Source organism: Poecile atricapillus, chromosome Z, assembly GCF_030490865.1.
Source record: "Poecile atricapillus isolate bPoeAtr1 chromosome Z, bPoeAtr1.hap1, whole genome shotgun sequence".
NCBI lineage: Eukaryota > Metazoa > Chordata > Aves > Passeriformes > Paridae > Poecile > Poecile atricapillus.
Window position 1 is genome coordinate 47,300,387 of NC_081289.1, and position 15,487 is coordinate 47,315,873.

Consider the following 15,487-nt stretch of genomic DNA (forward strand, 5'->3'; position numbering starts at 1 on the left):
TATCAGTGCAGGAGAGATGGAAACCAACTCCCATGTCAAACATCAAGTCCTTCCTGTCACCTACACTCCTGCCACTATTTTTCATTTGCCACTTTTCGTGGGTTTTAACATGTTTTCTCAGTTACCACTGTCCCATCATATGGTTTTATAAAACTTTTCCTCATGACACCATTCTCTGTTTGCCCTATATGTATCTTGTTTCAAGCACCCCTTGGACTCCTGTATCCTAAGTCTTTCAGAAGATCAGTGCTCAGACTGTATCAGGAACACTGATAGAGCTAATATATAATCAGTGTTTGGAGGGTAGAGATGCTAGACAGTAGTTCTTTGAGCTATGGCTTTTTCTGGGGGAATTTAAATTTCTGGTTCTAATTACTAGGTATATGGGACTGATTCTGTTCTTATTCTGTTTCAATCCAGGAAGCAGCAAGTTTCCCTAGTTACAGTGCTGAAGAGACAGTAGGTTGTAAGAATAAAAAATACATAAAACTTTAATCCTCAGTGCATTGAGACTACTAAGAGATAATTTTATCTTGAACCCTTAAAACAGTTCAAAAATAAAAAACACCACTGCTAACCTACTTCTTAAATCCACCAATGTGCTTCTGTTAAAGCAAGAATAAACTTGAGACCAAGTTGGAGAGAATGATCCATCCTCTGAATTAAATCCAAGTTATTAATACCACCAACAAAAGCCCACCATCAAAAAAAACCCAAAAAAACCCAACAAAAACCAACAAACCAACCAAGAAACAAACCCAAGCAAATAAACAAAAAACACCACAAAAACAATAACCCTCACTCCCACAGAAACTATTGCCTTATCAAGGCTCAGACAATTAATTTCTGGTTTTATCCTTCATCATTCCCAGGAGGTTTGCCAGTGTCAATTCTCCTTATCCTTCCAAGCATCTCAACTTTTGACAGTTTTTTCAGTAGGCAATCTCTCAAAATTAATTCCTAATTATATATCAAGGCCCACACATTTTTAGTGAGTTTCTTCTCTTCTTAACACCTTTTCCAATCCTGTTGACACTCATCTCTTGAAACTAAGCTTTCTTCTTTTCAGCCCACTCACTATTATAGTTTCATAGTCTTTCATTCTGTTTTTGCTCTTTGGGTTTCTCACAACAGAACCAGAAATTTTAAGTCAAACAATCACTACCAGCTTTTGATTTAAAAAATGCTATTTAATGAATAACTCCTTATATTTTCACTTTATCTGACCAAGAAGCTGATCTTGTCTTTCAGATCTGAACAACCTTTTTGCACATTTCTTTTGGTTTCAATTAAATTCAGCTATTTCACCAAGTACCTAAGTAACAGCCCTCTCCCATTTAAGTCTTCCAGAGATCTGCCACCAAATCGTAACACCTGTAAACAATACCCTTTAAAAATGTCTGTAAGCAAACAGTCCTCTTGCAGCTGCTGTGCTCCTTGTTCACATAATGAAGTGCCACTACATCAAAAACTCCACATTTGTCAATGGGTTGAATAGCCAGCATTTGGCAACTTCAAAATAATGTGATCAGCACAGTCCTAAAACTGTTTACATGAAAAAACACAATGCAAACATGATCCTCAATATAGTGGTGAAGGGTAAAGGTGAGTTACATTTAATTCAAACGTCTCTAAGAAATATCCCACTCTTACTGGATAAAGGCATACATTTCTGGTATTAAATTCTCTTAAAAGTATTTCCCTATGAGTGCTGCATATTAAATAACATTTATTATCAGCTTTCCAATGAAAAAAGCTGCAGGCAAAAATATGAAATGTGGTAATATATTTCCTTATTAAACCATACCTTCAGGTGCTGAGTAAAATGAGTTGCACTGCTTTTGCATATGCAGCAGTTTGTAATTATGAAGCAGTGCACACCAAATAACCCATTAATGTCCATAGCAAGGGAATAGAACACAGCTGAAAAAATGGAAAGTGCAGGATTACAACTTCTAAAGCATGGTGGCCCAAACACAAGAAAAGGAAATTAGCTGAAGTTTTCGTGTTCTTCTACAAGTATACTGCTTTAAATAAATGTATTTGTAAGGAGAATAAAAGATACAATGAAGAAACTTACCACAAGTGTCTATATTTTCCACCTTGTAGTTTCACAAACATGAAAACACAAATTTCTAACAAATAGGTCACATTTGCAAAATTGAAAGACAAAACAACAACAAAACAGACAAACAAACAAAAAAAAAACGCAAAAAAAAACACCCTAAACTTAAGGCAAGCGTGAAATATAGATATCAAATAAGCATTACAGTGTGACTGATTGGATTGTAAAAAGGAAGTCTAGAATAAATACTAATAGATAGTAGAAAATTAGGAAGTCAGAATTAATATGAAAGAAAATATGTCTAAGAATATGTAGAAAGAAAGAAATCACTTTTATACATAAGGCAGGGATACTGATACAAGGAAACTAATAAACCACATAGGCAGATGATATAATTAAGTAAAAGAGTCATCATCAATTTTTCTGAGAGCCTTAAGGCAAAATGACAAAACCTGACACAAATGTTTTCCTGATTAGGAAAAAATAAATTAACACACTTAATTACAACTTACATTTAAGTAAAATAAACGTAAGCTCAGAAGAGGCATAATACACACTACACTACCAACCAAATTAGAGTGATGAGTCCACCATTAAGGCCTTGTCACAGTGTATTAAGTACAAAAGGTTTGAAGGACAACAGCAAAGCCAGGAAGGAGTGAAAATCTACTTCCCCATCTTTTACTCTCATTTGGCCTGTTACTCTTGTCTGGTTTATTCCTGTCAGAAACAAAGCATGTCTGACCTCATCCACAACCAGAAATAATCCTTTAATGTGTTTTTAGCTACTGTTCCAGTTCCTTCAGCTTCACTTAACTCACCTACTTCTTAACTTATATTTTAATTAGGGGATTTTTTTTCTAACCTAGATAATTTAGCCTGAAATGAGCAACAGCACAAGCAGACCAACAAGCTAATCTAAGGAAATGGTAACCAGTTTCCCTGGCTCAGCTGAAGTGAGCTTTACAAAAGAAAAGGTACATCCAAGGCCAGCTCTGACATCCTCCTTCATTCCTTTTTGGATTCCCATTATTCCAATTTATTAATTTACTTATTTTACTAAAACTGCTAGAACTTAAGACACCTAAACGTGTCACATCCAAGCCTTACAAAACTTTTCCAATGCATTTACCATGAGCTTATCCCTAGCCAAGATGCAGAAGCTACTTCATGCCTACATCCTCTTTCACCTTTATAGTGTTGAAGAACAGTAAAATAGTTTTGCTTGAAGCAAAACTAGCAAAGGACACAGGAGGGGTTGAGGCCAGGGAGGAAGGCATACAGTAAACTCCCATATACTATACAAACTGTAGCTATTTTATTATTACAGAAATGCCTGTATAATTTTATTCATGATTTGTTGGTATTAAAACCAACATTTGTCTTAAAAGTCCTTTCAATGTAACGTATCACTTTGTGAGAGGTCAGTCTTCTCTCAGATCAGCATCTCCGGAGAACAGAGTCCCATTAGCAAGTGTTAAGTACACACAAAGACAATTCAGCTATTGCTATATAGATCTTACCAGAACAAGATCCATGACAAGGAAGGGGAACAAGAAACAGTTCTTCTCAAACTACACACATACACTGTAACTGCTAAAACCTGCTTTTCTTACTTAATTGTAACTTCTAGGTCAGAGATGTCAGTACTTTACCTTAAAAAGAAAAGGAGCTAGACAGCAGCCTGGATCTAGCCACACCCCTATTTTTCATTCTTTCTATGCATGATAGCTATGAAGTTTCAAACACAAGCTTTAGAAAGATCTCTGATTTTCAGAATCTTCCAGCAGGAAGGCTGTCTCATTAAGGTAACAGTTCATTAATACTATTGAGGACTCTTAACAAGCAATAGTAATTTAGAATGTCAACTAAAGAAGCAATGAAACTAAATGTTTAAATAATAAAAAATACTGTTCTGCTGAACATTTAAAAACACTGGTGAACTGAAAGCATATAGTCAGCCAGTGATTCCATTAAGAATAAAAAAGCATTCATGAATGTGTTAATTCCTGTACTTAATTAATTCCTTAGATGCCAGAACTCTGTGGTACTAACCAAACTGAGACAGAAACTCACAAGTTTGATTTTTTTTTTTTTTTTTGTCAGAATCAAGGAGGGTACTTGGCAAAATTGTAGTTTAACAAAACTTGTCTTCAGAAAAGAATAATTTTCCAAGGTAATACATGTCACTCCAACTTGAATGTGCAACATGTAAGAAAAGTGGACACATAATAATGGACTAATTAACACAGTGTTACAGACTTGATGTCTAGACAAGATAAGACATTTCAAGAATCCCTGCTACCCATGCTCAAGAAGGAAGAACAAAGAGATAGCCTTTTGTGTAACACTGATGCTGAATAGCTCCAATTATTAATTTAACACCAGGGACATATTTGTCATCACTTCTGAAAAAAAAATACCACACTTCAGCACATTACATACTAAAAGCATAAGCTGATCCTTAACTATATAAAACCAGAAACTAAACAACTCCTAAATATTACCTTAATGCATCATGCATACTATTAAATGCAAAGATATTTTAAAAGTGCATGAAATGGTTACATTAGCAAACGATAGACATTCATTGATCCTGACATGCAGAAGCAGAATTCACTACTATGCTGTTTTCTAGTAACCAGACCAATCTTTTAAGCATCCGTTTAATGGGGTTCTACCTCACCATGCTAAGACAAATGCTCAGACAAAATTTAACACCTTATTTCAAAATTGTAAAAGCAAAGAGGGAAATGCATGTTCAAAAATCTAAGGAAACACCTAACTTCAAAAAAAACCCGAACCAATGAAAAAACATCCCAACCCAGAAAGCTAATTATCTCAGTATTCTGTTTTTTAAAAAAATCTCTCCAAAGCTTAGGCAGAACACTAAAAAATATATCCCCACATCATGGGATATATTAAAATATGAGACACACATTAATGCTGCAGAATTTCCACTCTATGCAGAAACACAAAGATTGAAAACACCGCACCTGGATTGAAGGGAACAGTTTCCACAGTACCTGCCACGCAAAAGCGCCAGAAAAAAACTGTTCTTCCAATCATCAAGTGTCAGAGCCAGAGGGTTCTAGGAAATGAATCCTTCCTTCCCTGAGAGCAGCAGAGCCCACTCCCAGTGAAGCAGGTCCCAAGAGCAGGGGACCATACCAAGGAGCTGGGATTCTACAGCTCAAGAATGCAGACAGAAAGCCGTCAAGAGAAGCCGTGAGCAGACATCGCATCCCTGGTGGAAAGAAACCATGTTCTGGAATGCAATGGCAGCTGAACTCAAGACACTGGAAGAGAGGCTGCCCAGGGAAACAGCAGAGCTTCCTTCATTGCAAATACACGGGGCTCAGTTTGACAGAGCCCCGAATGACCTGATCTCTGTTTCAAGGACATTGGCTGGGGTAAGTCCTACACAACCTAGGTGTTTCCACAGTAACATCACTATGCCTGTTGTTTCAAAGATGAGACTAAAAATGTCCAGGATCTGCACTCCCAGTTCAGAAATGTTTTCAAGCATCTGTGCATCTGCAACCATATCCTTCCTTTCTAAGTAATATTGGCACAATTCAAGTGAAATATATACTTCAAAGTTTTTCTAGTTTGGGAGTGACACAGATAATTCTTGGCTCTGTTTAAACAGTGTCTGGATTTTTCCAAGCCTTTATCCATGAGCACAACTTCTAGTTTCCTCTCTTTGTGTCAGCTTCAGTTAATATTTGCAAAGCAACTGCAGACTCCTAAAAGATAGTCACTATATAGCATAGCAACTAGCTCTTGGTTTGACACATTTTCCCCTGTCATCATCAGCACACAAAGAACTTACTTTTTCTTCAAATGACATGATTTTACACGAATGTTCACAGTAAGTCCCCCATCAAATAAGTAATATACAGCCATTTTCTTGATGAGCCACAGTGATCATTTACAATCACGCTTCATTTAAAATTCTGAAACTGGCAATTGTGTTATTATAGCTTAGAGAAAAAGCAGAGGCAACTTTACAAAAGAGTGATATGAGCGATACACAAGAAACTGAGATGGACTAATTTAAAACAGAACACCTGTATGAATATTTCATTCAATTGCTCAAGGGATATTTTTGCTCGTTTTTCCTAAGAGAAAAAACAGACTACATCACAAGCTGCCACCTCCCTCCTGCCCAGGGCATCAGACTGCCTCTGTTTCTCTGGTGCACAGCAGTGGATTTGCTCATTGCAACACCATGCATGTTCTGTCAGCACAGTTTTTTTGCCTCTGGGTTTTCCTGAAACAGTACCATCCTATGAAGTAAAAGTACATATTTGGAAAATTTTGCTCCTTTTCCAGGTTAGAGGTTTGGAGACAAATGGATATGGAGAGGGCAAAGCAAAGGTGGCTTTATCAGGAATCTGGAAGAGCTAAGACATACTTGGCAGTTGGGTTGAGAATAATTATGAACCAAAAAGCAAACATCATTAGATCTGGTGCTCCAAAAAACATTTAGGAGACAGAAGTAGAGGAGGTTCAATGGGTCAAACCTCACTTCCTCAAACATCAGCTGCGCCCTCACCAATCCTTTAACAAGTAGCTAGTGGCACATGTCTTGTCTGACTTCATTTTGTACTTATTTCAAATACCTTAATAGCTGTCCAGTGAATACCGAAAAACAGCCTCTTGAAAACTTTTGTAAACAGAATAGTGTACAAATTTCTGCAGACTGATTCCATATATAGTAGGAAAATTCACATTATTTTACTATTATGACTCATTATGATATTCTTGCTGGTTATGAAAAATCACCAGGTCTATCACAACAATTTTTTTTAAAAATCCACAAAATTTAACTGCAGATCTAGAAGTTAATTTTAAATATTTATGTAAAAAATATGTAGATAATTTTCCAGTCATAATTTTTAATGATTAAATAATTATCTTGTCTAACACTTAAGAAATTCACAGTACCTGGTTTAAAAGAAAACAAACACCTTGTTCACTTCAGTAATACTTCCAGCATCATTCTAGAATCTTATTTAAATTCTGCAGAAGCTGACAGCTTCAATATTCAAATGAACAACAGGAGAAACTGGTTGTGCAAAATCCAAATCTAAGTTATTCCTCAGGCTTTTCTGAACTAAGTTCCTAAATGTATTCCATTTTACAGAACATAATCTAGATTTCCCTAGAATTAAGTGCAAACTCTACCAAACACAGTAGCATTAGACCATATGGAAAGCAATACTTGGGTTTTAAATCCAAACTTTCATCTGTTTTCACTATAACCGTGTCCTTAGGGCCTAGGGAAATTTAACCATAGATTCACCAGCATAGGGCTAACTAATCATAACAGCTATTTTTAAAAAATCTCTTCCTAGCCTGAGTATATTTTTTCAGTTTGTCATTTTTAAGAGTCCTTAGTTTATGCATTTGGTCCTAGCTCTTTTAAGCCATCTGTGACTCTGTGATCAGACACAAGGGGATAAACCAACTGCATCTTGACTCTCATAGTTACAGCACACTCTGGTAAACTCCATCCCAGCCAGACCCTGCACACATGGAAAGCTGTGCCCACCATGAACATGATTACGTAAAGTCAATATTAATAGAATTCAAAAAAAAACAAAACACCAAAAAACAAAACCAATTGAGTAGAAAGCTGGTTTTCAAGTGTCAGTAAAAAGGAACAGTGCTGCAGCTCAGGAAATGGCCTCACAGGCAACTGAACAAAGGCCACTAGAATTAAGAGGCAGTCATTGTCTTAGCTTGCGAAACAGCAGTTGTTGCATCTAAGTTGCAGAGAACTACCATTAATTTCCATGTGCAAATAAATGCCATGGTTCCTCAGAATTAAACAGTTGGAAATGTTACCACATCATCTTGAAAAATCAAATTACACGCATATTACACTCCAAGGAGGAGGAAAAAATAAATCAAGGTAATTTTAGCAGAGCAAAACATTACTGAATTAGTGACAAAATGCCAAGAAGACTCACCTGTTCAATCTCCTTTGTCTTAGCTGCAATTGCTTTTGAACGACTAAGAAGCTGGCTGTCCTCATGTAATTCTGTACTATCTGTTAGATTTGCTTCTGTTTCCTCTGCTTGCTCAATGTATAATGGAGCTGAAGAACCAGCCTTCCAAAAAAAATAAACAATAAATTCAGTTTTCAGAGAAAAATAAAAACCACAGTGGAAGGAAAAAACCCAAAAAGCCCCAGCACAGTCACCAGATACAAGTTTGCTCATCAAGACTATTAGTGACAATTAGACTATTGCAGCAATTTTGCTACAACTGCTACAATTCTAACAGATACAGAAATATGTGTTTTAAACATGTAGAAAACATGACACAATAAAACCCCCTGTGACACAGCCTTAACTGCGTGAAGGCAGTGTTGTCAGATAACCTCTACTTGCACATCCACTGAGAAAAAATTTGTGTATGTGGTATTTGTAACACCAGAAAGCAAGAAAAATCCACAATGAAAATGTGATTAGCCTTCTGGGAAAAGATAAAAGTAACAAAATCAAAGGTACATAGGCATCAACAAAATAAAAACGCAGTCAGAGAGAACTCCAAAAGCATTCAGGGCCACAGGTCTATTATTAAAGGAACTGCAATGACTATTGCATAGCAAAAGCAAACCTGTGAGTTGAAGATTTCTAGTAACATTAAAAAATCAACTGAAGTTCAGGAATTGTGTAAACTTCCCTCTAAAACAGAAATTAAGACTGTACTCCTACTCCAAAGAAAGCAGATGCCATTTTGTTTCACGGCATTACTTAAATTTGGTACTATGGAACTTACAAATTTTTTTTTTAAAATAGGATTTGAAAATTGAAGATGATGAAAACTAATTTCTATTATTCAAAACTAAAGGTGAATAATCTTAACACTTAACTAACATGAGAGAGAAAAGCATTAGACAGAAAAAGTAAGCAAAAAGCTTAAGTAGTCCTGTGAACATATGCTCAAACCTTAGCAGCAACACAAACCAAATCTTGCTATCCCAGTAAAGAACGAAATGCCTGAGAGTGAGTGAAGGCTACTAAAAATGCTCAGTGAAACACAAAGTTCAACTACTAAGCACTTCGTAAGATAAACAGGAAAAAGTTAAGAATTCTTGCCCACGAATGTGACAGGTGAGAAGACCTTTCTTCTAAGACTCAAAATGAGATGCCTCACCTCCTTCATTAGCATTTCTACAGCCCACTTTTCTTAGTCAATAAATCATCTTAGACTGTACCACAATCACTTAGATTCCACACTGCAACTTTCTCTGAGGCGTGGAGGATGCTTTAAAGAACTTTTCTCCATGTGGCCCACTCTGTTCTTTCCTCCCCTGCATTACTCTCCCCTCATCAAGAACCACAGTGATTGTTCTCTGCTGAACCTCTCAGAAATGCCCATGCATTTGTTCTCCTTCATATGGTATTCATCCTTGGATCAGCTGCTGCTTTTTCTTCACTCTAACACTTCCTCCCTATTTTTCTTTTTTTAATTGCTTTTTTTAAATTGCTTTAAAAGCTTTTAATTGCTTTATGTACCTAACTAGATCTTCCTGACCACTATTGAGGAGCTGATCATGCATTCATGATTACATCAATGGACAGAACTTGAAAGTTCAGATAAACATGAATTCAGGGAGTTCATTTCTCTAACCTAGACCTTACATTCTACAAGTGGAAATGTGATGCTTCCCAAGACACATTAATTTTACCTAAAATTATTTTCAAACAAATTTAAGAAAAAAAAAATAAAAATCAAGCCCACTATTTGGAAAGGTTACAACATGACTTTGTGAAGTAGGTACTATTTTGCTTTTTTTAAGAATGCCTCTAAAGTTGAAACAAAGTGAAAGAGAAAATTATCACAGAATTAAAAGAGATTAGTTTAGATTACATAGTATTCAGGTTGTTTTAAATGACAAATATATTTTCCACTAACATAACAGAACCCAAAAAAGACATCCTATCCAAGAGCAGTGTAACAAATGACTGAGAAGAGCTATAATCACACTTCAATATAGCCAGGAGCAGAAGACAAGGAGAGGTGAAAATAAAAGGGAATAAACTATCAAATAATTAATGTTGATTAATAATGAAATAAGGATTCTGGGGAAAACAAAAAATATACCCACTGCAGTAACAAGGTACGCTTTATTTTTAGTATAATGGAGGCTTGCTTTCTGAAAAAGAATACATGACATGGTAGGCTGGCACAGCTTGAAACAGAACTCAACAAACCAGAGTTTCTCTCCCTAAGTCTTGGGTTTTACATGTACACTCATGTTTTGACTCAGAAGTCCCCTCCTAATTTTAAGTTCGGTAGGCATACAGAACTACGCTACTACAAGAGTACTCCTAGAAGAATGCTTGGGAGAGCTGAAACTTTATTGTGTCAGTTGTAGCTCAACATCAAATCAAATACTAACAAAATGTACTGTGGCTTTGTGCATTTTTTCAAAATAAATAGTCACCAGGTTCTAGTCTCCCTCTCATTCCCCTTCAAAAATATTTAATAGCATAAGCAGAAAAATTCAAGATTAAGTTACGAAATCTGCCTTTATGAACAATACAGAAAAACAAGAGCCTATTGTAACGCTTTGAATTAAGAAGATTAATAATCCTATCTTACATCATACTCTGTTATCTCAGGTATATTGCTTTCCTCGGCCTTCTCTGACTTTTCAGCTGCCCACTTGCTTGCAGCTTCTGCAAGTTCCTTTTCTGACAGTCTGTTGCTCTTCTCCAAGGCCTGTACAAAAACATTATAGTCAAGGTTTAACATGAAATACACTTATACATGGAAAAATCTTCAAAATTAAAATAAACAGTTATTCTGATCCCTAAAATATTTTAAAATAGGAAATAAGAAAGTTGAGATTATTTCATTTGCTGTCCAATTTCTTTAAAAAAAAAGTGGGGGGGGGAACAAGTAAAGTAGATAGTAAAGAAACAAGAGAGGAGAAAAACAAAGATAAATCTATGAAGGTCAGTGAACTACTACAAAACCATTATACTTTCTGAATAAGGTTTATTAAACTCACAGGTCAGAGATAACAGAAAAAATATTTTTGAGACCTGTGTAGGAAATGAAAGAATTCAGATACAAGAGTGGAGTGAACTAATAATTCAGTGTGATTTTCAGTCATAAAAGGTTATAAAAAAATTAAAACAAACTGATAAATACTAGGTAGGGTATAAAACCTGAGCTAATTAAAGACAAAAAAATATTTTATACAAACTGTAAGTGATCAGAGCTGCTTCCATTAAAACCCATTATTTTTTATTTGGGGGAAAGCTAATCATTTATAATAGAGTCAGTCATGGCATTATATTCTTTTAAATCTACCTATTCAAATGGAAATCCTCACATAAACAATGTTTAAGAATTGATTTCTTTCTAATAATACTATTTGGCTTTTACTATCAGAGCAGCAAACAGACAATGACAAATATTAGTTTAGCTAGCTTTATAAATCTTGCTGCCAGTTTGCGGATATTTAACTTAAATCAACTGTATGTATAGAAACACCCAAAGAATCTGTATCTAGCATTAAAAATTGCAACACTAAGATGTGTACCTGAAAAAGGCCACAACAACTTCTGCCCAATGCCTGTTCCATCTTAGCAAACAGGTAGACAAAAAAGCGCAAACAAACAAAAACCCAAATGAAAGAAACCAACACTCCACCTCTTACCATTAGCTCATTCTAAGTTGCATAAATGGCCAGTATCAAAATCCCTTTGTCTTCACATCTTTTGTGCTTACCTCAAGCAAAGTGGTAATACAAAAATACACAATTCACAGAGCCCCTCCAGGATTCTGTGTCATAAAGACACCACGTTAATCTGAATCCAGAAGAGAAGAGCAACACAATGTTCCAATAGGAATCCCTGTTTTCTATAACTGCAAATTACAGAATTGCAACCAGTGAAGTCAGGAGGCGACAAAGTTCAATATGCAGAGATATGAAAAAGGCTCTTAAAAGAACAGAGTAATATATTTCATAGAAAATCTCAAATGACCTGCTATATTTCCACAAGCCATAAAAGAAATTAACTATTAATATCTACTGGAATATAGAAAAAAAAAATCTGTTTAATTTAATCTCACTGAATTTAATTCTATAGGTTGAATGCTGATAAATACATATTGAATCCTGCATGAATTTTATGGAATAAAGTAATGGTATTTGCACAGGTACACCTCAGCTGAAGAGACAGGAGCGTATTTCTTAGCTGAAAATAGCAGCAGATACTTAGGCTGCAAACTTGCAAGAAATAACCAACCTAATAGATCTCAAAAAAAACAAAAAAACCCTAAACTGCTGCATCCCACCCTCCCACCTGAAAACAGAAGTCTCTTTTTTTTTTTTTTTTTTTGTATTTTTTAATCGCATCAGTAACATGGAAAAGCAAAAGCCTGACACTTTGCTCCGCAGCTGTTCCTGTCTCACACATCCTTTTGCCTTATGTTGGATACAGCCTCCAAGGCTTCCAGTCTATAAGGGTAATAAACAAAAACAAAAGATTTCATGCCATAGTCAAACAGGTGGCTAAGATCAGGTAACATCAACATGTATTAATTCACATGCATGAATATGCAAAAAATAATTATAGATAAAAATACCTTTTCAGATTTCCAAATAGATACTACAGTGAAAAGAGGTATTGCTATGGAAACATATACCTTTGTAAAAATTTCAAAGCTAAATTATAACTTAGAGCATTGAAAATCATATCCTTTAATTGCTAATATATAGTATATAACTGATTTCTCAAGCCTTGATAAATTGTAAGACTCTGGCTCTGGAGATGTTCATGTTTTGCCAAGAACACTTCTGAGTCAGTGAAGCACTTAGGTAACTTAACCACTCAGTGCAACTCCAGCCAAAAGGCTCACTCCAAAAGGCTCCACTCACACAGGGCAGTTACATTATAAGCAGATTTGGGGACTCAAGAGAAAAATCAATAAACAGTCATGGAAGTACTTCCACTTCTGCAGCTGATGCACACCCAATAAATATTTATGCTGTCTGGGGAAATTACTTCCACCAAAGAAAGTTTCATTTTGCGTGGCCTGTATCAAGTGGATATCCACTGCCAGCAGATGCTTGCAAACTGATGGCAAAAAACCAATACAACTGACTGAGAAGAAAGCAGAACACTTACAGAATACAGAGTTCAAGCTCACACTACATATTAACACAAAAGCAAGAGATTTTGCAATGCCTCTTTGTTCTCAAAGGCGTGTATTAAATAAGGATTTGATATTAAGCTGCAGTGTGCTGAGTGTATAAGCACAATAGGTGAACTAATTATAAAGTGTATTTTATGAACCAAATCAGCATAACTTGTGCATAACAGCTTTTATCTTATTTTCCCTTATTTTACATCACTGAAAAATACATTGCTTGCCTCCCCCCTTAAGGACAATGGCAATCAGCTGGCAGAGCAGTTCTAAAAGAGATGTGTAAGAGGTAAGTAGTTAGAATGACATAGCACAACCAAAGCCTGGGTTTTTTCCCCATTGAATAACATGGCAGGTGTATCTGTGTCAAAATAAGTGGCAATACTAACATATTCACAACAACACAGAATTCTAAGACCAAGTCCTACTTCTATTGTAAGGAATAGGAAGTAATATTGTAAGGAATATGTACTTTAACAGGTGAATGCACAATCTCCTTCCAACTGAGGAAAAAATCCAAGAATGAGCAATCTAAAACTATTGTGTGAAGTAGTCAAAAAGAAAATTCACCTTTGATGAAGGTACTGATGTGGACCCTGAAGGTGATGCATCTCTTGATGTTTTCAGTGACTGACCTGTCCTCTCTTTACCTACAATTAAGAAAAAAATTAATGACTGAGAAATTAAAGATATATATTGCAAATATGCTTACTGGCTTAGAAAAATTGCAGTATAATTTTATGCTGTCAGACATGAACCTTATCACCCTCAACAACTACCTGACAGGAGGTTGTAGCAAGATGGGAGTTGGATTCTTCTCCCAGGCAACTACTGACAAGAGGAAATGGCCTCAAGCTGTGCCAGGAAAGGCTCAGGCTTTCAGGAAGAATCTTTTCACTGAAAGAGTGGTTAAGCTTTGGAACAGCTGCTCAGGGAGGTGGTGGAGCCACTATCCCTGGAGGTGTTCAAGAAATGACAAGACATGACATTTAGTGCCATATCAACAGGGTAGCATTTGGCCAAAGGTTGGACTTGATCTTGGAGTTCTTTTCCAACCTTAATGTTTCTACAATTCTATAAAATCTACATATTCCACCATCTGACAAATATTGGTAACACTTTTTTTCTCTTCCTAAGTAGAGAAAATATACAGCTGTGTCATTTAATGCTTTTAAGAAAACCCAGTCCTTTTTTCCATCATTAACTGTAAGGTTGTTATCAGTAGGATTCCATAAGATGATGTGATTTCACTTTTTAATATTCTTGCAATAATATAAACATGAAATATTAGACACCAGTCACTCACTCAAGGTAATCAGGTAGTGTATGAACCAGTTTAGCAGGCCACAGTATGTTGAAAAGACCTGCCATGGGAAACAGTCCTGTATTGTATCAGCCACAGAGTAGATGCTTCTTGTAAGATCACTGTCTTTCTTATGAGAGTTAAAATTGGCAAAATGTCAAATCAAATTCACAGTGCTAATCACAGTGCTAATCACAATCTGTGTACAGTCTTGCCACCGACCAGTTACAGACAGCCCACAGCAACAGAACTGGTTGCAGTGTACAGTACTAGTTTTCAAGTTGTGGTCCATAGATTAAATCTAAAAGATCTGAAAAAGGTAAGTACAAAAAGCAAACATGTTGCAAGTCGGTCTAAATTAACCAGACTATTCACACTCACTGGGGAAACAGTTGACTGATCACAAATAAGCCAAGGTAATGTAAACTTACCTTGGCTTCCATTAAATTTTTATAAATACAATTAATAACGGGATAAATTTAAAAATCTATCAAAGACTTATGAAAATTGGGAGAGAAATTATTTTTGTATAAATATAAATGTGATTGTTCATTATGGCTTTAAATATGGCTTTAATTTAATGAGTCAAAGCAAGAAAGCACACAAAATTTTTGTCACCACTAAGTAACACAAGTTTTTCTCCTGTGATATGTGCTTTTCAGCCTCATAGACAAGCCACCTCCTTTTAAATTCATGGACTACTCTGCTTCCCACATGCCTCCTTTGTCAGACTGGATTATTTAAAGATTATCTCAGTTAAATGGGTTATATGTTTGCACCTGAACAGATGAAATTAATTTATACAAATGGCAGAAAATTATTTAAAGTTAAGCGAAGTTGAAAAAATGCCATTTACTTAGAAGACATAATTAGGCCATTTTTTTTCAGAATGTGTGTGGCTCTTTTGAGCACCAAAGCCCTACCTGTAAAATTAA

General features: G+C 35.7%; 1 protein-coding gene across 5 annotated transcripts in view; it reads right to left on the bottom strand.

Moving 5' to 3' along the window:
- The window catches only part of LOC131592900 (periphilin-1-like), a 65,346-nt gene that overhangs the window by 24,203 nt on the left and 25,656 nt on the right, over positions 1 to 15,487 (bottom strand). For all 5 annotated transcript variants that reach the window (XM_058864808.1, XM_058864806.1, XM_058864805.1 and 2 more), the window contains exons 7-9: positions 13,820 to 13,899; positions 10,691 to 10,810; positions 8,047 to 8,187 (exon numbers count right to left, since the gene is read on the bottom strand). In XM_058864808.1, coding sequence (XP_058720791.1) covers positions 8,047 to 8,187; positions 10,691 to 10,810; positions 13,820 to 13,899 — 341 coding nt within the window. The remainder of the gene's footprint in view (positions 1 to 8,046; positions 8,188 to 10,690; positions 10,811 to 13,819; positions 13,900 to 15,487) is intronic.